The sequence below is a fragment of the Hypanus sabinus genome, chromosome 1 (assembly GCF_030144855.1).
Source record: "Hypanus sabinus isolate sHypSab1 chromosome 1, sHypSab1.hap1, whole genome shotgun sequence".
NCBI classification, from domain to species: domain Eukaryota; kingdom Metazoa; phylum Chordata; class Chondrichthyes; order Myliobatiformes; family Dasyatidae; genus Hypanus; species Hypanus sabinus.
In genome coordinates, this window is record NC_082706.1 from 199,976,114 (window position 1) to 200,000,961 (window position 24,848).

General features: G+C 42.0%; 1 protein-coding gene across 1 annotated transcript in view; it reads left to right on the plus strand.

Moving 5' to 3' along the window:
• The first annotated feature begins 2,483 nt into the window (after window positions 1–2,483).
• Window positions 2,484–24,848, plus strand: part of bend5 (BEN domain containing 5) — a 53,162-nt gene continuing 30,797 nt past the window's right edge. The window contains exons 1-2 of the mRNA XM_059984078.1: window positions 2,484–2,829; window positions 7,240–7,379. Of these exons, the coding sequence (XP_059840061.1) occupies window positions 2,607–2,829; window positions 7,240–7,379 (363 nt within the window). The 5' untranslated portion in view covers window positions 2,484–2,606. The remainder of the gene's footprint in view (window positions 2,830–7,239; window positions 7,380–24,848) is intronic.

Genomic DNA, 24,848 nt, shown 5'->3' on the forward strand with positions numbered 1-24,848 from the left:
TTATTGATGCACCATCAATAACTCACACTGAGACGTAGGCGAGATATCGGCTTTTATTGACTGGAAGAAGGAACCAGGAGTGAGTGTCTATCATACAAGGTCCTGGAGACTGAGGCCGAGCGTCAGGCCGCAGGTCTCCTTTATACAGGGGCCTGTGGGAGGAGCCACAGGAGCAGTCAGCAGGGGCGTGTCCCGACAGGCACATAGTTCACCACAGTTATCATCATCATATAATTACAGTCCTCGACTTCCTAACCAACAGAAATCAGTAAGGATAGACAACCAAACTCTCTGCCACCATTATTCTCAGCACTGGTTCTTCAGACAGCGTCCGGAGCCCTCTGCTCTGCTCCCCGTACACATACAGGGTGGCCAGATTCTGCTGCAACTTCATTCACTCATCTGCCGGTATCCCAAACAGTAAGGAGTCAGGGTACAGGAAGGAGATCAGACAGTGAGTCCTGACAACAACCTTCCTCCCAATGTCAGCCAAAGAACTGGCCATTCACTTCAGGAAGAGGATAGTTGGTGCACATGCGCCTGTCAACGTCAGTGGTGCTGAGGTTGAGAGCCTCATGTTCCGAGGAAGTTGAACATTACCAAGAAGCCTGTCCTGATCCAGCCATGTAGATGCCACGGCTAAGAACTACTTCTTTCAGTCTCTACTTCTTCGGGAAAACAAATAAATATAGCATGTCCCCATCAAACCTTATTAATTTTTTTTTCTGATGCAGCATAGGACGCGTACTGTCAGGATGCACGACAGCTTGATATGTTAACTGTTCTACCCATGTCCGCAAGAAACTGCAGAGTTCTGGAGATAGCTCAGTACATCACGGGAATCTGTTGTCTATACGTTTCGCTGCCCCAGTAAAGCAGCCAGCGTAATCAAAGATCCCACCTACCCTGGACATTCTCTCCTATCTCCTCTCCTATCGGGCAAAAGATACAAAAAGCCTGAAAGTTCTTAACCACCAGGCCCAAGAACAGCTTCTACTCTGCTCTTATAATGGTTTCCTCGTCCGATAAGACTTAAGGACTCTGATTCCTGTGTTCTGAAGAAGGGTCTTGTCCTGAAACATCGACCGTTTATTCATTTCCTTAGAGGCTGTCAGATGTGCTGAGTTCCTCCAGTATTCTGTATGTGTTGCTTTGGATTTCCAGCATCTGCAGACTTCCTTATATTTAAGACTTCGTAATCCACCTGGTTATGTTCTTGAACTGTTATGTGTGCTCAAACCAGATGGAAATGGGGGTCCAGAGCTGACCCCCCCCCCCCCCCCCCCCCCGGGAACTATGCTGCTATTGAGAGAGAGAGATGAACAACAGAGATGGAGGCATCTACTACAGATAGGAGAGAGAGAGAGAGAGAGAGAGAGCAAGAGACGGATGATTTATGTATTATGGCTTCTTCACTGATTATTTACCTTTTGCAGCAAGGACCTTTTGCTCGTTAACATTCCTGAGGAGACAGCAGGGAGTGGACTAGTTTAATGGACATGGACATATTGAGTTGATGGATGGCTGATACCCCATCAGTGGGGATGAAAGACGGATCTGGGGAGACACCCTCAGTGGACACTGAAAGAGTGTTGTGCACCCACAGGAAGGTGGGGGCCTGGAGAATCGGTCCGGAGCATGGTGGATGAAGGCAGACCGGTGGGGACTTGTGTGTGTGTCTGCCCTTGCCTGGGTGACTAGTCCATCACTGAAGAGTGGTCTAGCCTGGAACTGAAGGGTCATAATCGATGACCCCAACGGTACAACGGAACAAGAAGACGATGGAAGGTTTGCCTGCCGCATCTGCTCATCTCTCACTTGCTCTCTCTCTCTCTCTCTCCCCCTCTCTCCAACATTGCAACACAACAACTACCTCAGCACGAACTGAACTGAACTCTATATTCTCTTATTACAAATCATTTACCCCAGACTTTGATAGAGCTTAGTTTTGATTCTTATTCCTACGCTTCTGTATTTATCATTGCTAACCTGTTTTATATGTGTATTGGCATTTTGGGTACAGTATAGCTTAGTTTACTAATAAACACCTTTAGTTACAGTACCACCAGACTCCAAAGTATCATTCCATTTCTGCTGGTTTGTTAACCCAGTTACGGGGTACGTAACAGAACCATCTTGTCTCCCTGCACTCAGCAGGTCAGATCAACTGCTTGACCTGCTGAGTTACTACTCCCGCATTTACCGTGTGCTATTTTGGTTTTCCAGCATCTGCAGAATTTCTTGTATTTGTGCACTGCACCGCACTTTCTCTGTATAACACATTGTTCTGCGTTCTGGCATTATTTTACCTTGTACTACCTCAATGTAATTAATTGACCTATGTGCAAAACAACTTATTCATTCTCCCTCAGTGCATGTGACAATAATAAATTAATGCCTAGTCTTTGCGGCAACCTGCTGGCTGTCCATCATCAGCCTGACGTAAGGCATGGGCGGAGCGTTTCTGACGTCAGTCGCAGGCGGCGGGTGCTGAGGTCGCTGGGTTGTTCGCGACTCCAGGCTCCGGGTTGCGGGCGGGCGGCTCGTGCCCTGGTCTCGCGGCGTCTGTCGAACCAGAGCGCGAGGCCGGCGCCGCCGCCGCCGACATGTTGGCCTGCGTGCGCTTCCTGCAGAGCCAAGTGCACCACATCGTGCCCGTGTCCCAGATCAGAAATTTCCAGCCGACCTCCAAGAGCGACTTCAACAAGAAGCAAGTTTACCGGCTGACGCTGCCGGCGACGTGTCCGGGCACCGGGGCGGGAGAGCCGGAGATCGGCGCCGTGGCTAAAGGGGGTCAATGCCGCAAGGCCCAGATCCTGGCTCTGGGAGGTAGGTAACACAACCCGGGCCTTGAAGTCGCAGCACAGAGTACGCGGGATGCTTAGTGCTGTATTGGTAGTGGAAGGCCTCCGGTCGTTTGGATTCAATCCACTACCCTCTTTCCCCGGTGACCATATTGCTGAAACACGTGGCACCATCTCCGTCCCTACCGTACCGGGTAACAGCTGTTCATTGTTTTTATTCTGGGCGCCTCTTCATTCAATACCTTTGCACTCTCCTCCCACGCCCATTTCGGTTTCCGATATGGAGGAATCCCTTCATCTGACTCTTCTGTTTCATAAGACAAGAAACGAGGACCCAGTTAAGAATCACTTACCTTTTATTGAAGGTGGTTAACATTCAACCATGGTACAAGTGTATATTAGAAGTTGTATTGAGTGCACCATATAATGCACTGCTTTACCCTTTGAGTAACATAACGTATACAGGCAAAATCATCTCGAATATTAAGTAATACATAGAAAATGTTGGAGGAACTTATCTGGTCAGGCAATATCCATGGAAATGAAACCCACGTTTCTGTTTGAGAACCTTCGTGCATGTATTACATTATATAAGCATAATATGATATTAAGAAACAGGCATTTAACTTAACCTACTTTTCCAGTCTTCATAGCTACAACTTTAAACTATAAATGAAAGTTTAACATTCAAATTTGATAATGGGGATCTGAGCAGACTTGGTGGGCCAAATGGTCTAATTCTGCTCCTATACCTTATGGGATCACTTTTCTAACTGGCTTCATGTGTGACTAATCTTTCATCTCATACAAATTGATAACTGAATGTGTCTAATTCATAGAACTCCAACAAACCAATAATGTCCATTTGCTATAAATGTCAAAATCAGGTTTAATATCACTGGCATATGTTGTGAAATTTGTTAACTTTATGGCAGCAGTACAATTAAATACATGATAAATATAGAGGAAAAAATGAGTTGCATTGAGGTTATATATGTCTATTAAATAGCTAAGTTCAAATAAGTAGTGCAGAATAGCAGAAATTTAAGAAGTAGCTTGGTAGTGTCGAAATCGGATTGCAGAGGGGAGGAAGCTGTTCCTGAATTGCTGACTGTGAGCCTTTATACTTCTGTACCTCCTTCCTGATTGACAGTGTAAAGAGGGCATATCCTGGGTGGTGGGGATCCTTCATAATGGAGGCCACCTTTCGCTCCGTGAAGAAGTTTTGGATACTGTGGAGACTGGTGCCCATGATAGAGCTGACTAATTTTGTACATTTCTGCAACTTATTTCGATCTTGTGCGGTACTCTTTCCCCCTCCCATACCAGACAGTGATGCAGCCAGACAGGGTGCTCTCCATGGGACATTAGTAGAAGTTTTTGTGTATCAGTTGTAAGTGTATCTTTAATTTACAAATAAAATCCACCTTTAAGAATTGCACCTTCATGCACATGTTCTTATTTAAGTTTTTACTTCCTGTGAATTGTTTGCTGTCTCTTCTGAAGTTAAGTTATTATTGTTTTTGATCTGTTATTTTCAGTGCTTGCAGCTTGACTGACATTTTCAGCCTCTTGTTGCATTTTGACTATGTTGTATTGAGGTTTTGAAACTTTTAAACAATCTCTATTTCAGACTTCCAACTCTCCCTCAAGGTTTCTAGTGTACCCTGAAAAGTTCTTTCATTCTCTCCAAACAGCAGAAACCATGCACCTTTGCCTAAGACTTGTCACACTTATCCACTGCAGCACCATCTAATTTGAATATGCCATCTTGGTGAATGTTTCCATTAATATTGGTGGTTTTCTCAGAAACCAAATTACATACCCAGCTTCTGAAAAGCACTATTGCCATTGCTTTAAAAAAAACACTATTTGTTTCAAATGGGACTGCTTTCCATGCCGTTCAACTTGGCAACGTGTTGTGTATTCAATGGGGCTTATTCTGTCGCCATTTAAAAAAAACATACACAATAGTAATCTGAGGCCGGATGACACCCATAATATTTTTTATACTCTCAACCTTTCTGCTTCTGGCACCCACAGAACTTGTAGGTTTCTGGCCAAACTCATTTTATTACCAACAGACTTGGCTATGAAAGAATCAACTCCATCGTGGTCACTTTGTTGGTCACCATTGTGGGCATTTTTGGGCCCCTTATCTAAGAAAGGATGTGCTGACATTGGAGAGGGTTCAAAGAAGGTGCACACAATTGATTCTGGGATTGAAAGGTTTATCATGTGAGGAGAGTAGTTGATGGCTCTGGGCCTCTACTCACTGGAATTCAGAAGAATGAGGGCGACCTAATTTAAACCTATCATATGTTGAAAGTCCTTGATAAAGTGGGTGGAGACGATGTTTCCTATAGGTAGGAGTCTAGGACCAGAGGACACAGCCTCAGATTGGAGGGTGTCCTTTTAGAATGGAGATGAGGAATTTCTTTAGCCAGAATGTAATGAATCTGTGGAATTTGTTGCCACAGCTAGCTGTGGATGCCAAGTCATTGGGTATATTTAGGTAGAGATTCGTAGAGTCTTGATTAGTCAGGGTATGAAGGGATATATGGAGAAGGCAGGAGATTGTGGCTGAGAGGGAAAATGGATTAGTTAATGGTGAAATGGTTAATGGCAGAGCAGACTTGATGAGCTAAATGGCTTAATTCTGCTCTTGTATCTTAAGGTCTTTGTGTGCTTCTTTCCAGTCTGCACCTTGGAATTATAGCTGGGTCAAGTCTTATGCTTCTCATTGCCATTTCAGCACTAGTCTGTACTTTATATACATCCCTTGTATATAAAACAGTTTTATCTAAATTCCCTTTTTTCTAGATTGTAGTTAGTCAAAATCTAAAACAGTCTGAAAATAGCACATTTTCCCAGTATCTTTAGCCTTACCATGTATTTGCCAAGCATCTTTTCTGATCCCTGATTGCTCCAAATATGTAGCTCATAAGATCTTTAAAGGTCCTAATGATTTAAAATGTCTTTTCAATGTTTTTACAACTCGTTTCATTGTGCAAGTAAATTTGTCAATCTGTTGTTGGTTTATTGTCTTCTGTGCCCAAACATTTGCTCTCAGAATATTCCCATACATGGACAGAGCAAAAAGCTAAGTCTTTATGTAATCCTCAAGCACACCAATGTCACTGCATTTATGCTGCCTGCCATTATCACAGCTGCACCACAATTTGTCTAACACTTAATTATTGACTTCTAGTTTAAGTAGCAACATTCTGAACTCATGCAGTGCCTATTTATTCAGTGTGCTGTACAGAAAGGCAAGCAAAAGAGCCACCAATTGTATAATTCTTATATAAGATAGTTAACTCTCAATTGGTAAGAGCTGTTACAACATCACATAAGAAGACTACCATGTGGTGTATGTCATTCGTGATGATACTTGTGTACCGGTAAACAACAAATTTCTGCTGCATTTCGCAATTTGCATTGCAAGCATTTACCATCCGATGGATTAGAGCCAGCCATTTCTTTTATGTTGCTATTATTTTGTAGGAGTTCTGGTGGAAGAACTAATGTAGAAAAATGTATGATGCATTTCCAATTCCTCATTTTCTGAATTATAATGGGCATTTACAATTTAACTGTTATAGTTGAATCTGAATAAAACTTGGGAGACCAGCTTTTTATAGCTACCACAGTTCATTGTGAACCCTCCTGCAGGAGTTTGAGACCCATTTGTCAAATGGAAGGCACGTAAGTACTGCCACCATCTGACAAATGGGCCTCCACCCTCAGGTTACGGCCGTATATTTATACATAGTAAGCACCATACATTGTTGCAAAATGTTATTTGAACTAGTACGCTCACCAAGTCTGTTCGTGCAAAACTTAGTTACAGATAAGAGAGTCTGCTAGATCAAGGCTTAATTACAGATGGATGTGCTGTCCAGTCTTTATCAGTTTTTCCCTTTGCTAAGTTCTAACATAATTACAGATAGATGTTCATTCCTGTCCTTATCGGTGAGCCCTCCTTCCCCTACTCGAATGAAGATACAATGTACAATGTTATCAAACTCTCAGTCTCTCTGCAAGCTGGGGAGAACTTGCCTTCAGCTGACTGCTGAAGACAGAGTTTACTTCAGTTCAAAAATTTCTATTCAGTCCCAATTATTCTTTAAGCCAGAGGTTAGAGGTTCAAAATTATCTTTTATACCCCCAATTCCTCACAAGTTTTGAAATTCTCAGTTATTTGAACAAATACTCCACACAAATGTTAGTGAGTATATTCAGGTTAAATATCGTAACATGGTTACATTTCTGGAGATTAGAATTCGAGGCTAAAGAAATACAAATTGTGCTTTAATAAATGAGTAATGTTTTGAAACTAATAGATGTGCTTTTTGTGCATTAGAACTTAATAGATGGAATCTACTGCAGCAAATACTGCAAAAGCATTCATCATTTTTATTTTATTATTTAGACAGCAGACAAGAACTGGAAAAATTTTTGAAATTGAAAAAGTGCAAAATGCCAAAAGTAATTGATAGTTTCATTGAACTGTCTGAATCAGAAGATGGTGGCAGTGCTGAAGATGAACCACATCAATTCAACAACATTCAGGTATTAAATTGAATAATGTTTTATCTCCTTTAGTCTGGAAACAGAATGTTTCTCTATTCCCTTTCCTTTTCTCCTATTGAAATGATTGATTAACCTTTGTTCATGTCTCTTCAGAATTTCACTCGACTTGCAAGAAGTTCTTTGATCATGATTGAATTTATCCCCCTCAGAGTGCTGTATCTATTAGCATCGGTGGGCTGAACAGCTTTTAGACTAGTCCCTTTGTGAAATGGTTTTTACAGTCATGCTTGTTTGATGTCATGGGGAGTTTAAGTTCTCTACAGGCAAACATCAATTTTTAAATTTTATGATGGTGGTGGTGATGAGCTTAGCAAAGTCAGTAAGTATGGGGATGATGGATGAATGGGACTTGTTTGTTGTTACTATGTAGTTGACAAGTTTTAGGAGAATCAGTCCTTTGAGTCTAGAAGATGGAAGACTGGTCAGGAGATCACGAATGGTTGTGAGGAGACATGGGTGAGTGCAGATGTTAGAACTGGAGTGAAAACAAACTACTGGGTAAACTTGGATCCAGCAGCATTTGTGGAAACAAAAGGATGGTCACAGTTCAGGTCAAGGCCCTGCATCAACACTGAGAATGTAGAGGGAAGATAGCCAGTGTGTTGGCACGTGGCCAAGTGGTTACGGCTTTGGGCTGGCAAACTGCTGAAGGTTGTTAGTTTGAGCCTCAGCCATGGCAGCATGAGTGTCCTTGAGCAAGGCACTTAACTATACACTGCTCCTGCACGTTTATATCCCAGTGGCGGCAGTTGATGAGTATGGACAAGACAAGAATCAGGTTTAGTATCATTGGCATATGTTATGAAATTTGTTTTTTGCAGCAGCAGTACATTGAAATACATAATTTTAAAATACAATAAATAACAAGTATATAAAATGTACAGAAGAAAGAAAAAATAGTAGTATTGATGAGTTAATTGTCAATTCAGAAATCTGATGATAGAAGCTGTTCCTGAAACATGATATGGAGTGGAGATAAGAGGATGTTCGGCAATAGGTGGAATTAGATGGGGAGGGTGGAATTGATGGGCAGGTAGAAGTGGATTGTTGGAGACAGGATGGTAGGTGATAATAGTAGTGTTATGTAATGTTGAGTATTATGTAATGAACTGGAGGTGATTAGGGAGCTTAAGGTAAAAGAATCCTTAGGAACCAGTGATCACAATATGATTGTGTTCAACTTGAAATTTGTTAGGGAGAAAGTTAAGTATGTAGCAGCAATTCAGTGGAGTAAGAGAAATTACAGTGGTATGAGAGATGAGTTGGCCAAGGTAAATTGGAAGGAGCTGCTGGCAGGGATGTCAGAACAGCAATAGCATGAGTTTCAGGGGAGAATTGTGGAAGCTACAGGATGTGTGTATTCCAAAAATGAAGAAGAAATCAAATGGTAAAATAGTACAACCTTGGCTGACATGGGAAGTCAAAGCTATTGTAAAAGCAAAAGAGAGGGCATACAACAATGCAAACATCAGATGATTGGTAAGTTTTTAAAAACCTAAGAGAGCAACTACAAAAATAGAAGGGAAAAGATGAAATATGCAAATAGTATCTAAATGGATAGTGACAGTTTTTTCAATTATGTTAAAATTGAGAGAAATGAGAATGGATATAGGACCGCTAGAGAATGAGGCAGGAGAAATAACGGGCAAGGAAATGGCTGATGAACGAAGTGAGTATTTTGCGTCAGTCTTCAATGTGGAAGACATAGAAACATAGAATTTGGGTGCAGGAGTAGGCCATTCGGCCCTTTGACCCTGCACCGCCATTCAGTATGATCATGGCTGATCATCCAACTTGGAACCCTGTACCTGCTTTCTCTCCATACCCCCTGATCCCTTTAGCCACAAGGGCCATGTCTAACTTCCTCTTAAATATAGCCAATGAACCGGCCTCAACTGTTTCCTGTGGCAGAGAATTCCACAGATTTACCACTGTATTAGCAGTATTAGCACAGACATTAGCAGTATGCCTGATGTTGTAGTGTGTGAAGGCCTAGAAGTGGGTGCAGTTGCTGTTACAAGAGAGATTGTGCTCAAAAAGCTGAAAGACTGAACGGTACTCACTTGGACCATAGGAACTGCACCCTAGAGTTCTGGAAGAGGTAGTGTTAGAGATTGTGGTGGCATTAGAGATTATCTTTCAAAAATCATTGGACTCTGGCATGGTGCCAGAGGAGGTGATGAGTGGATGGTATGTAGATGGAACCTATCTATTGGGTAGAGAATGGGAAGAAGCTGTTGTTTTGGAGGGACCCTGTGATGTGTTGTACCTTTGAACACTTATACATAAAAGAAGAATAACCCTTAACTCGGCAGTGGAGTTATCGGAGCGCCGTCTTTTTGACGGTGTTTCCGTAGCAAGCTATTCTTGTTTTTACGAGGCCGAGTTACTCGCTCAACACTCAACCCGACTTGGATTTGAACTCAGGAACCTTCTCTCTGGAGTCCCGCGCTGATATTATTGCGCCATCAAGCAGGACTATCATAGTTAAGTAGTGGTGAAAACGAATGTTCAGCATGTTATGTGAATGGTTATTCAAATAAACTGTGGTAGCATGATAGGGCTGAACTGTTATGGGTAATGTAGCTATACCCCTTCAAGGCAAGTGTTACTTTACATTTCCACCTTGTGCCTTGTAAGTGGTGCAAGTCTTTATTGACGTGTGTTAGGAAGTCATTCACACCTATTAACAGCTTCTGACATGCTTCTGTATCCACTTTATTTATTTGTCTTATCCTTGTTGATAATGAATACTGCCACTGAATAGCACCGGAAGGTCTTTAGACTCTCTTCCTTAATGTAGAGGATTATGTTAGTACCCTTTATTAATGCAAACTGAGGTGAAGTTCATAAAACTTATTGCATTTTGGCTACTTTGTTATGAGATCCAATTGGAACTGAATATCAAAGACTCTAGCCTAAGTTCCCATTCTGATTCTTATTAACTGCTATTTCACTAGGCCCCTGGAAGCAATTTGGTCAAAGTGATGTTGTGCTGTCAAGTACCCTTGTCTCTGGTTTCTTTTTGAAATTCCACTCCTCAAATTTGAAAGCTGCAAAGAGATTCAGAGCATTGAACCTAAAGATAGCTTTGGAAAGTAGATTACTCTAAATAGCCGTTGCAGTAACATTGATAATAATGTTTCAGTTCATTAGTATCAAGAATCTGATGAGCTCTGTATTTCCAATGTTTTCTGTTCTACCAGATTTGCAACTTTTACAGTATTTTGTTTCATTTTGTGAATTAATATCAGATGATGGACCAGTAATTGACCAGATTTTGATGCAGACTTGCATTAAGAACTGTGTAATGGCTTTCTTTGCAAAATAGCTCATTGCAATCAAATATGTTGATTTAAAACTGGCCAAGAGATGATAGGCAAGGTACACTGCAAGTTTGATGTTTCTCAGTGAATTTTCCTGAGACTGGCATTAAATCTGTTGCTTGCTTTGTTGCATATGATTGAAGTTGGGTAGAAGCTGTCCTTAGTAATGGGTTACATTTTATACAGATATCCTTAAGTTGATTTTGTCTGAAGGTACACATCACTCAGTACAGTAACAAATTCTGCAGTAGCATTGGAATGAATACCATTTAAAAAAAAAACACACAAGACTGACAGAATCAGGTTTAATATCATTGGCACATGATGTGGAAGTTGTTAACTTTGCGACAGCAGCACATCTTAACAAAGAGAAAAAGAAAAATGGAAATGTTGGATCCAGTTTAGGTCCTCAGATACTGACACCCAGGAACTTGAAATTCCTCCCTGGACATCAATATCTTTATGACCTAACCTGAACCCAACATTTCAATGCAGTTATAAAGAAGGCAAGAGAGCAGCTATATTTCATTAAGAGTTTGAAGAGATTTGGTTTGTCACTTAGAACACTCAAGAACTTTGACAGATGTAAAGGAGAGCATTCTGACTGGTGGCATCACTCCAGTGGTTGGGGGTTGGGGGGGGGGAAAGAGAAGGTGGATTATGGCATGGGATCCAAGTAAGTTGCATAAAGTTGTAAAATTAATCAGATCCTTCACGGGAACTAGTCTCAGTAATATCTAAGCCATCTTCAAGGATCAGGACCTCAGGAAGACAATGTCTATCGACCCCTATCACCCAGGATATGCAGTGTTTTCATTGTTATAGCCAGGAAGGAGTTACAGAAGCCTGAAGGTGCACACTCAGCGATTCAGGAACAGCTTCTTCCCCTCTGCCATTTGATTTCTAAATGGACACTGAATCCATGAACACAACCTCACTACTTTTTAAAAATATGTTGCATGAATGAAATCACTGGAGAGAGAGTTACTGGTAGATACAAAGCAGCTTCTTTATTCGACAAAACAAGGTACAGCAGGCATCAAGACACTTTCAGTGGAAAGGTCTGCTGGCCCAGTGTGGAGCTCTATTTATTTACTGAGCACAAAGAGCAATCCATATTTATAAAGTATAGACAATGCTTTCTTTTGAAGCTACATACAAACTTCACACCTGATTACATCCATCCCACCGGCACCAGCAGCATCTGGACTGGTATTCAGGAATCCATTGTTCCAAACTGAATCCACAATACATTTACTTGGTATTTTATATGCTTAACATGAAGGACAATTCATAGTTACAAACTATAGATAATGCTGTCTTTGAAACTACATGCAAATCTCACACCTTCTGGTTTACATCCATCCCACAGGCTAGCTATTCTAGCCATTACCAACTTCTCAAAGCATTTCATCACCATAGATGTGAGTGCTACTGGATGATGGCCATTAAGGCAACTCACCCTGCTCTTAGGAAGGATTACTGAAGTTGAGAAAGGAAGAAAACTTGTTCTGCTATTTATAGGAATGAAAGAATCAGTGAGGCACAGAGAATCTGTATTTACCGAAAGTAACTGTTATTGACTCGATTAAAAAGCATGTGGGTTCACAAACTAACTACCTGTTTACACCTCACAAGAATCCCTGACCCTCCATGAATAGTCAATGAAAAGAAAAGGAGTGTCTATATTGGCTAGGCATTCCTAGTGGTCCCTACCTCCATCTGTCTGTGGTGTCCTCCTTATCCGTGATGGTTGGTCTCTGGTTGTTGGAGAGTTATTGTCCTTGTGCATTTGGAGCTCTTCACTCTTGTAGTGTTCCTCATCAGTTGAACTGGTGAATCTCCATCCTATTGGCTCAAGGTCACCTTCTTCAAAGAAAGAAACTTACTTTCCTCCACCATCAATGCTGCCCTCAACTGCATCTCTTCCATGTCATGCACATCTGCTCTCACCCCATCCTCCAGCCACCTTATCTTGTCCTCATCTAACATCCCACCAGCCTCCACCAGCACATAATTCTCCAGAATTTCTGCCATCTCCAACTGGATTCCACCACCAAGCATGTCTTTTCCCCTCCCCCCACTTTCTGCAGGGATTGCTCCCTACACAACTCTATTATCCATTTGTCCTTCCCGACTTTTCTCCCTCCTGGCACTTACCCTTGGAAGCAGAGTAAGTGGTATACTTGCCCCGCACCACATTCCTCACTGTCATTCAGGGCCCCACACTGTCCTTCCAGGTGAGGTGACATTTCACGTATGAGTCTGTTGGGGTTATGTACTGTGTTCAATGCTCCTGGTATGGCCTCCTGTATTATCAGTGAGACATGACTTAGTTTGGGAGACCACTTTGCCGAGCACTTCTGTTTGCTAGAAGTAGCAGGATGTCCCAGTGGTCACAGATTTTAATTCCACTTTACATTCCCATTCTGCTAAGTCAATCCATGGCCTCTTCTACTGTCATGATGAGGCCACATTTAGGTTGGAGGCACACCTTGTATTCTGTCTGGGTAGCCTCCAACCTGATGGCATGAACATCAATTTCTTGAACTTCCAGTAATGCCCCCCTCCCCTGCCTCTTCACCTTTTTCCCCCTCTCACCTTTTTGCTTGCTATCACCTTCCTCCAGTGCTCTTTCCCCCTTTCTTTATTCTTTCTATGGCCTCTGTCTACTATTAGATTACCCCTTCTCCAGCTCTGTATCTCTTTCACCAATATACTTACCAGCCCTTTACTTCACTCCTCCCTCTCCCAGTCTCACCTATCACATTGCGATTCTCCCCTCCCCTCCACCTTTTTAATGTACTCACCTTTTTTCCTCCATTCCTGCTGAAGGGTTTTGGCCAGAAGTGTTGACTGTACTCTTTTCCATTGATGCTATCTGGCCTGCTGAGTTCCTCCAGCATTTTGTGTGTGTCACTTGGATCAACTTCTTAACTGGTTCTAGTTCAGAGCTACAACCAACATTGGTTCATGGTTCTGCCCACCCCAGCCTTGTGTATTTGTACACAACAGTGACTGGTCCAAACCAGTTAAATGAAGTGACCCTAATAAGATTACTGATTGCTTCTTTGGTAGGGTAATTATCTGAGAATGGTCTCCGGTTTAGTAGGTCATTATCTGTAGCTCCTTGTGTCCACATTCAATTGCTCTGATTGGATTATCCTACAGCAAGAATCAGTTTGGAGTCCACAAAATGGGGGGAAACAAAGATACTTGGTTTGTCTGCTTCCCCTTTCCTTGATTCATCAAATCCCCTAATTGTAGACTGTAGTTTCTTCAGGCCAACATATGTGAAGTAGTTAGATTAAAAATGGGCAAAACAAATATTTTTTTAAAAAAGTGAGATAGTGTTTCTGTTTGATGTCCATTTAGAAATTGGATGGCAGAGGGTTAGAAGCTGTGAGTGAGTGAGTGCTCTCTGGCTTCGGTACATCCATCCTGACAGTAACAGTAAGAAGAGGGCACGTCCTGGGAGATGGGGATCCTTAATAATGGACGCCACATTTCTAGGGCACTGCTCATTAAAGATCAATTGTATACCACAGGCTCTTACCCAAGATGGAGCTGACTAATTTTACAACTTTCTGTAGCTTTCAGTCTTGTAGTAGACTCTACTCTCTCTCTCTCTCCACTTCTGATCCTTTAAAGATTGATTTGTGTTCCCTTGTCTTGCCCTTCCTGAAGTCTACAGTCAGCTCTTTGTCTTAACTAACGTTGATTGCAAGGTTGTTGCTGCGACATCACTCAACTTGCTGGTATATCTTGCTCCTGTACATCTCCATCTGAGATTCTACAAACAATGGTTCTATCATGTGCAAATTTATAGATGTCACTTGAGCTATACATAGCCACATGGTCATGCTTGTACAGAGAAGAGAGCAGTGGGCTAAGCACGCACCCCTGAGGTGCACCAGTGTTGATCGTCAGCAAGGAGGAAGTGTTATCAACCAGACCTCCGGTTAGTAAGTTGAAGATCCAGTTACAGGAGAAGGTACAGAGGCCCAGGTTCAGTAGCTTATCCATCCGCACTGTAGCAATGATGGTGCTAAATGCTGAGCTATAGTCAGAGAATAGCATTTTGACATAGATGTTTGTATTGTCCAAGTGATCTAAGGCCATGTGAAGAGCTATTGAGATTGTGTCTGTTGTAGACCTATTGTGCTGATAAGGCAAATTGCAGTGGGTACAGGTCATTGCTGAGGCAGGATTTGATTCTACCCATGACTAACCTCTCAAAGCATTTAATCACCATAGATGTGAGTGCTATTTGAAAGCTTACAATACTCTTCTTAAGCACTGGTATAATTATTGCCTGTTTGAAGCTGGTGGGAACTTCTGACCATAGCAGTGAGAGGTTGTAAATATCCTCGAATATTCAAGTTTTCAGAGCCTTACTCCATCAGGGTCTGCTACCTGTGAGGTTCACCCTCCAGAAAGACAGCCCGACATCAGCCTCCAAGACAGATTGCAGGGTCACCATGTGCAGTAGGGATCTTCTTAGCGGTAGTTATATTTCCCTCTTCAATGTGGACATAGAAGGCATTGATCTGATCTGGTAGTGAAAGTTTGTGCTTATATAAAGTTAAATCAGTGTTTGTTCAGACAACACATTCATGTTAGTCATCGTTTTACTTGTGTATTTTCATTTTGTTACACATCCCTTTGGTTTTCATTCTGTTTACATTTTGTTTAATTTGGCTGTATTAGTACATTAACTACCTTTTACACCTTGAATACTTATGCTTTGCTAAAATTAAAGCACAGGTTTGGCAATAATATAACAACATGAAACTGTATTTCAGGAAAAAACTTGCAGGGTACTTGAATAGAAGGATGGGGTAAATGGGATTGCTCTTTTTGTGTCATAATCAGTAATTTCTTATCACAATCCAATGTATGCTCATGACCGCTTTATTAGGTGCATCAAGATCATCATCATTATGTGCCGTGTCTTATGACATAGGCAATCATAGTCTTTCCATGACGATTATTGTTTTTGGCAATTTTTTTTCTACCGAGGTGGTTTGCTGTTACTTTCTTCTGAACATTTCTTCAGTGTCTTTACAAGATTGGTGACTCCAGCCATTATTGATACTCTTCAGAAACTTCCTGCCTAGCGTCAGTGGTTGCATAACCAGGACTTGTGATTTACATCAGCTGCTCATACAATCATGCACCACCACCTGTGGCTTCATGTGGCCCTGGTCTGGGAGGGTGGTGGGGGTGCCAATTAGCTGCTACTCCTTGCCCAAGGGTGATCTGCAGGGTAGTAGCAGAAAGGAGCACCTCAACACTTCCTCTGGTAGAAACTGAGGCTACATTCACGCTACACTGGATAAATCCATAACCAAAGCTTTTTCCTCTTCGTTTTTACCCTTTGTCCACACTAAAACGGTATTTTCGTCCCCCGAAACTGGAGCTTTTCAGAAACGCTCTCCAAAGTGTATATTTTTGAAAACGCCGGATTGGTCGGATCAGTGTGGACAGGGTAACCGGAGACTTCTGGAAACACTGTCGGATGGCAGCGCGCTATTTCAATGTTTTCTTGAACGCAGCTTAACAATTTCAGAACAGATGGCAACGAAACTGACGCCATAAGAGTTAGCAATGTACTCACCAAATACTTTGACCCATAACTTACTGAATAAATAAGTATACTCACTTTGCCCTGTTTTCTGTCCTTGCTCGTATGAAGGTGGTTTACCTATTTATGCAAGTACTCCTCTTGTCAATAGATGTGTAACAGCCAAATGTAACATTGTATGGAAATACAAGATAACACTGATGCAGACATGTTTTATACATTTAACAAGGTGTTTTATCAATGCAACAGAGTTAGTCAGTTTTTCAATGTTTGTCATCAGCATGCAGTCCGTGAATTCCCTGTCGGTTGCCTCTACGCTCCAGTATTTGTTTTTTTTTACTTTTAAGTTCTCCTGCGCGAAAGCCAACAGCTGTCTATCGTTTTAAGTTTGTCCAGTCTGTGACTACACAAACGCGCACTTTTACAGCAAGATTTGACATCAAACACGTCGCTTGTTTTTAGTAGATGTGTCCTGCGCATGCGCAGGAGGAGGAGGAGGAGATTTGCCAAAATCTCCGTTTCAGTGTGGATAGAAAGATTTTAAAAAAACGCATAGTGTGGACGCCTATCGCTTTTATGGGAAACCGGTGTTTTCAAAATTATCCGGTCTAGTGTGGACGAAGCCTTATTTCCACCTCATCACCCCTATTCGGTACACCTTGTTAATGCAAATATCTGATCAGCCAATCACATGGCAACAACTCAATGCATAAGAACATGCAGACATGATCAAGAGGTTCAGTGTTTAGACCGAACATCAGAATTGGAAAGAAATGTGATCCAAGTGACATTGATTGTTGGCGCCAAATGAGGTGGTTTGGGTATCTCAGATTCTGCTGAATCTCCTGGGATATTTATGCAGGACAGTCTCTAGAGATTGGTGTGGGAAAAACAACAAAAAAGTTCCAGTGAGTGGCAGTGCTGTGGTCAAACACATCTTGTTAATGAGAAGTCCGAAGAGAATGGCTAGACTGGTTCAGGCAGACAGGAAAGCGACAATAACTCAAGTAATCACGCATTACAACAGTGGTGTGCAGAAGAGCATCTCTGATCACCCAGCACATTTTATCTTGAAGTGGATGGGCTACAGCAGCACAAGAGCATGAATATTCACTGTATGTTTAGGTTACATCCAAATCTTCTGTTAACCTAATGGAAGTAGGCAGTACTAAGTGCAAAATGCATAATCTTTAAATTGGTAAAAACCTTGGCTAGGAAGATGGTTGTGATAATCACAGTCAGCCAAGTAACTGCAAATTTTTAAAGATTTGTTTCTTTCATATGCTTAGTTTGGAGTCTGACAGCTGATGTAATGTTTGTTCAAAAGACCCAAAAGGCAAACAAATTAATACTGGTGGTAACAAGTGAGTCGATGAATATTTTAGTTGTTAATATCGTTTTATTTTGAGATGTCTTGACTGCTGTAAATCTCTTTCAAGAAATTGAATTTCAGCAAAGTATGCTTGTGGGTCACATGAATTCTTGACTCAAGCCCAGCACTTTAAATAGGAACCCACTGTTAGGTTGTTGTTTCTGCACAAAGTCTAAATAGAAATTAAGATGTGAATAAATTAAAGCATTGATTTGACTAAATTATTGAGTCATGTTTAAGTTAAATCTAGTCCTTTGGATTGTTGGTGACATCTCTATGCAAAATAAAGTGGATCACTGTTCATGGCTTGACCTAACTGCAGTCTTCTAGTTTAAATAGCTGATCTCTGAAATGCTAGTTGAATGACGTATTTGGTTGTATAGTTGGGAAGGTAACATTTGGACATGTACAGATGAAAATTCTGCAGATGCTGAATACACAAAATGCTGGAGGAACTCTGGAAGTCAAGCAACCTCTGTGGAGAGAAATAACCCAGCTGATCTTGGCCTGAAGCATCGACTGTTTATTTCCCCTCCCAAGAAGACAGATATTCGCCTGCATAAATTACAAGTTAGCCCATCTTTTGTAAGATAAACTCTCATTTCAGCCGGAGCAAGAAGGCTGCGAGTGAACCGCTGATATTTTGGAGCTAAAGGAGTTTTTTGACTACTCAGGGTAAAAGAGAGGCAAGACTGCGCAGGTGTGTGACATCAGCCAGTAGAGTGCGAAAGGTTTAAAAAGGCCACCCTATCCAGCGGGCAGTGGAGTGAGAGGCAGCAGAGTGGTAGGCTTTGGCTCAACGGACTTAGGTGGTAACGGGACAAGGCGAGTTGGGAAGTATGTGTGTGAGGCCAGTGTTCTGTGCTTGGTGTCAGATATGGGGGGTTCCTGGAGTCTCTCATCCTCCCGGATGGCTATATCTGCACCAGGTGTGTTGAGCTGCAGCTCCTGAGGGACTGAGTTAGGGAACTGGAGATGCAGCTCTATGATCTTCTCTCTGTCACCTCCTTGCTCTCCCTGACTAAGCGGAGTTATAAGCAGGTGGTCTTGCCTGGGCCATGGGAGACAGGCAGGTGGGTCACAGTCGGGGGAAGAGGAAGAGTCAGGTACTAGAGAGTGGCTGTATCCCTTGACAATAAGTACTCCTGTTTGAGTACTGTTGGGGGGGGGAAGGGACAGCCTGCCTGGGGGAAACGGCAGTGGCCATGCCTCTGGCACAGAGTCTGGCCCTGTGGCTTAGAAGGGTAGGGAAGAGAAGAGGGAGGCAGTAGTGATAGGGGACTCTATACTTAGTGGTCAGACAGGTGATTCTGTGGAAGCAGGAAAGAAGCTCAGATGGTAGTTTGCCTCACAGGTGCCAGGGCCTGGGATGTTTCAGATCACGTCCAAGATATCCTGCAGTGGGAGGGGGGAAAGCCAGAAGTCGTTGTACATATTGGTACCAATGACATGGTAGGAAAAGGGAAGAGGTCCTGTAAAAAGACTGTAGGGAGTTGAGAAGCAGGACCACAAAGGTTGTAATCTCGGGATTACTGCCTGTGCCACGTGACAGTGAGAATAGGATGAGGTGGAGGATGAATGCGTGGCTGAGGGATTGGAGCAGGGGGCAGGGATTCAGATTTCTGGATCATTTGGACCTCTTTTGGGGCAGGTGTGACCTGTACAAAAAGGACGGGTTGCACTTGAATCTCAGAGGGGCCAGTATCCTGGCAGGGAGGTTTGCTAAGGCTACTGGGGAGAGTTTAAATGAGAATTGTTGGAGGGGTGGGAAACAAACTGAAGAGACTGGAGAAGAGAGGAGATAAGCTCACAAATAGAGAAAGCTTGCAGACAGAGTGAGAGGGAGGATAGGCAGGTGATAGAGAAGGGATGTGCTCAGACCAAAGGCTTGAGATGTGTCTATTTTAATGAGTGTTGTGAACAAAGCGGTTGAGCTTAGAGCGTGGATCAGTACTTGGAGATGTTACAGAGACTTGGATGGCTCAGGGCAGGACTGGTTACTTCAAGTGCCGGAGTTTAGCTATTTCAGAAAGGACAGGGAGGGAGGCAAAAGAGGTGGGTGTGTGGCACTGTTGATCAGAGAGAGTGTCATGGCTGCAGAAAAAGTGGATGCCATGGAAGGATTGTCTATGGAGTCTCTGTGGGTGGAGGTTAGGAACAGGAAGGGGTCAATAACTTAGATAGATAAATACTTTATTCATCCCCAAGGGGAGATTCAACATTTTTCCAGTGTCCCATACACTTATTGTAGCAAAACTAATTACATACAGTATTTAACTCAGTATAAATATGATATGCATCTAAAATCACCCTCCCAAAAAGCATTAATAAATAGCTTTTAAAAAGTTCTTAAATAGTTTACTAAAGTGCATTGAGTGGTAACTTAAGCCCAGTCCAAACCCAGGCACTTTAACATGTCTTGCCCCTGGTGGTTGAATTGTAGAGCTGAATGGCGTTGGGGAGTAATGATCTCTTCATCCTGTCTGAGGAGCATTGCATTGACAGCAAGCTGCCGCTGAAGCTGCTTCTCTGTCTCTGGATAGTGCGGAGCAGATAGGGAAGCAGATCCTGGAAGGGTGAAATAACAGAGTTGTTGTGATGGGAGATTTTAATTTCCCAAATATCCTAGAGCAAGGGGTTTAGATGGGGTAGAGTTTGTTAGGTGAGTTCAGGAAGGTTTCTTGACACAGTATGTAGATAAGCCTACAAGAGGAGAGGCTGTACTTGATTTGGTATTGGGAAATGAACCTGGTCAGGTGTCAGATCTCTGTGGTAGAGCATTTTAGAGATAGTGGTCATAATTCTATCTCCTTTACAATAGCATTGGTGAGGGATAGGAACAGACAAGTTAGAAAAGTGTTTAATTGGAATAAGGGGAATTATGAGGTTATCAGGCAGGAAATTAGAGGCTTAAATTGGAAACATGTTCTCGGAATAGTATGGAAGAAATTCAGGGGATTCTTGTGTGGAGTTCTGCATAGGTACATTCCTATGAGACAGGGAAGTTATGGCAGGGTACAGGAGACGTGATGTAGAAAGGCTGCAATAAATCTAGTCAAGAAGAAAAGAAAAGCTTACAAAAAGTTCAGAGAGCTGGGTAATGTTAGAGATCTAGAAGATTATAAGGCTACTAGGAAGGAGCTTAAGAAGGAAATTAGGAGAGCCAGAAGGGGCCATGAGAAGGCCTTGGCGGGCAGAATTGAGGAAACCCCCAAGGCATTCTGCAAGTACGTGAAGAGCAAGAGGATGAGTTCTGAAAGAATAGGAACTATCAAGTGTGACAGTGGGAGAGTGTGTATGGAACCGGAGGAAATAGCAGAGGTACTTAATGAATACTTCAGTATTCACTATGGAGAAGGATCTTGGTGATTGTAGTGATGACTTGCAGCAGACTGGAAAGTTTGAGCACGTAGATATTAAAGAGGATGTGCTGGACATTTGGAAAGCATAAAGTTGCATAAGTCACTGGAACTGGACAAAATGTACCCCAGGCTACTGTGGGAGGCGAGGAAGGAGATTGCTGAGCCTCCGGCAATGATCTTTGCACATCAATATGGACGGGAGAGGTTCCAGATGACTGGAGGGTTGCGGATGTTGTTCCTTCTTTCAAGAAAGGGAGTAGAGATAGCCCAGGAAGTTATAGACCAGTGAGTCATACTTCAGTGGTTGGTAAGTTGATGGAGAAGATCCTGAGAGGCAGGATTTATGAACTTTTGGAGAGGTATAATATGATTAGGAGTAGTCAGCATTGCTTTCTCAAGGGCAGGTCGTGCCTTACAAGCCTGATTGAATTTTTTTGAGGATGTGACTAAACAGATTGATGAAGGAAGAGCAGCGGATGTAGTGTATATGGATTTCAGCAAGGCTTATTGAGAAAGTAAGGAAGCAAGAGATCCAAGGGGGCATTGCTTTGAGGATCCAGAACTGGCTTGCCCACAGAAGGCAAAGAGTGGTTGTAGATGGGCCATATTCTGTATTGAGGTTAGTCACCAGTTGAGTGCCTCGGGGATCTGTTCTGGGACCCTTACTCTTTGTGATTTTTATAAATGACGTGGATGAGGAAGTGGAGGGATGGGTTAGTAAGTTTGCTAATGACACCAAGGTTGGAGGTGTTATGGGTAGTGTGGAGGGCTGACAGAGGTTACAGCGAGACATTGATAAAACTGGGCTGAGAAGTGGCAGATGGAGTTCAACCCAGATAAGTGTGAAGTGGTTCATTTTGGTAGGTCAAATAAGATGGCAGAATATAGTACTAATGGTACGACTCTTGGCAGTGTGGAGGATCAGAGGGATCTTGGGGTCCGAGTCCATGGAACACTCAAAGCAGCTGCGCAGGTTGACTCCATGGTTGAGAAGGCGTATGGTGTATTGGCCTTCATCAATCATGGAATTGAATTTAGGAGCTGAGAGGTAATGTTGCATCTGTATAAGACCCTGGTCAGACCCAACTTGGAGTACTGTGCTCAGTTCTGGTCGCCTCACTACAGGATGGATGTGGAAGCCATAGAAAGGGTGCAGAGCAGACTTACAAGGATGTTGGCTGGCTTGGGGACCGTGCCTTATGAGAATAGGTTGAGTCAACTCAGCCTTTTCTCCTTGGAGTGACAGAGGATGAGAGGTGACGTGGTAGAGGTGTATAAGATGATGAGAAGCATTGATCGTGTGGATAATCAGAGGCTGATTTTTCCCAGGGCTGAAATGGTTGCCACAAGATGACATGGGTTTAAGGTGCTGGGGAGTAGGTATAGAGGAGATGTCAGGGCTAAGTTTTTTTATTTAGAGAGTGCTGAGTGCATGGAATGGGCTGCCGGCAATGGTGGTGGAGGTGGATACCAAAGGGTCTTTTAAGAGGCTTTTAGATAGGTACATAGTAAAACAGAGGGCTATATGTAAGCTAGTAATTTCTGAGGTAGGGACATGTTCGGTAGAACTTAGTGGGCCGAAGGGCCTGTATTGTGTTGTAGGTTTTCTATGTTTCTATGTAACTCGTCATTGAATTCAATAAAATTTATATATGCAACTTGAGTGAATTCTTTCTTTGTGTGAAATATTTCCTTTAGAGTTGGATCAAACAAGTTATGCCCAATTTATGACATAATAGTTCAATCATGCAACATCAATTTGTGGTTCTATATATTGATAAAGATTGAAAAGGCTGGCCAGCACATGGTCTCCTTCAGGTGGTGTTTGAATGTTGTTTGTGGCAGCTCTTGCCTCCACTTTATTCACTTCCAATCAACTTTAATCTTTTGTCCAGCCGCCACAGCATTTATTTACAAATGTGATGTGAATAAAAAGCTAAAGTTTCTTTTATTTTCATTCATTCACAGGATGTGGACAGTGCTGGCAAAGTCAGCATTTATTGTCCATGCCTAATTGCCCCTTAAACTGAGTGGCTTGCTGGGCCGTTTCAGAGGGCACTTTGAGTCAACCACATTGGTGGGTCTGGAGTCACATGTAGGACAGATCGGGTAAGGATGGACATTAGCGAATCAGCTGAGTTTTTAACTCAGTTATTAATACTAGTTTTGTATACAAACTTTATTTATATTGAATTTAGATTCTGTATTCACTGTACTGGGATTTTAACTTTTAGTGTTTGAAACTGCAGTACATACCTCATGGTATTAATCTAGTAACTCGACTGCCATGCTGCATAACTTGTTTATTACCTTAACGGGGGAAACAGGTTCTATTTCTGGATCAATTTAAGCTATTTTGACTTTACCTCAGTTAATTGAAGCAAAGGGATAAATGTTGGGCTGGAAGAAAAGCAAATTTATGCTTTGGTAAACTTGTTCTGGGCAGTTTTATTTATTTTTCTGTTTAATTTACTAAGCCTAAACTGTTATGCAATTAACCTAGCTTCAAAGGGATTAAATAAACATTTTGTTTTATTATCCATTGCTTATTGCTTCCATTCTGCAACATATTTCAGTGTTTTCTCAAAGATTAACTGAACTAATAAGGTTGATAGTACAGTAAATTTTACAATACATCTTTTTTATCCAGGCAGCGTTACTCCGTTGGTTGTTTTTGCATGTACCTGAAGCTGCTTATCAAGTCAGTATTTAATCATAGAATCGGTGGGGAGACTGATATTATTATTTTGTGAAGTTATATGTTGTAAGCCTTTATTGGGGTAGTTAAACACACTTGTCTCCTTACTAGGTGATTATCAATTATATTAAAGCTTAGAGGCAATTTTCTACTTAAGCAGTACTTAATAGAGGTTTTGGAATTGAGAGGTGTTCTGGTGTGTATACAATTGCAAGAAAAAGCTTGTGAACCTTTTTGCAATTCCCTGGTTTTCTGCATTAATTACTCATAAAATGCGGTCTGATCTTTATCTAAGCCACAATAATAGACAAACACAGCACACACAACACGCTGGAGGAACTCAGCAGATTGGGCAGCATCTATGGAAACGTTGACTGCTCGTTTCCACAGATGCTGCCTGACCTGCTGAGGTCCTCCAGTATGTTGTGCATGTTGCATTGACCCCAGCATCTGCAATGAATTTTTTGTAATAGACAAACGCAATCTGCTTAAACTAATAATACAAGCAATCGTACTTTTCATGTCTTATAGAACATTGTTTAATCATCTGTATTCTAGGCTGGAAAAAGTATGAGAACGTTTGTATTTATTAACTGGTATAACCTCTACCAAATGTTTCCTGCAGCTGACTTGCACAGTGGTGAGGAGGAATTTTAGACTATTTCTCCATACAAAAACTGTTTCAGTTCATTAATATTTCTGTGATACCTTGTAGGAATAGCCTCTTCCAGCTCATGCCATAGCATCTGAATTTGGTTAAAAGTCTGGTCTCTGACTTGACCATTCTAAAACACAAATTTTCTTCTTTTTAAACCATTCTATTATTGATTTACTGTTGTCTTTTGGATCATTGTTTTGTTGCATTATCCATCTTCTATTAAGTTTCAGGTGACAGACTACAACCCTGATATTCTCCTGTAAAATGCCTCGATACAATTTTGAATTCATTGTCTCCTCAATGATTGCAAGCTGTTGAGGCCCTGAAGTAGCAAAGCAGCCCCAAACCATGGTACTCCTCCCACCACAGCTGGGTTAAGATTTTGGTGTTGGTGTGCAGTACCCTTTTTTTCTCCAAACATTGCAATGTGTATTTCTGCCAAAAG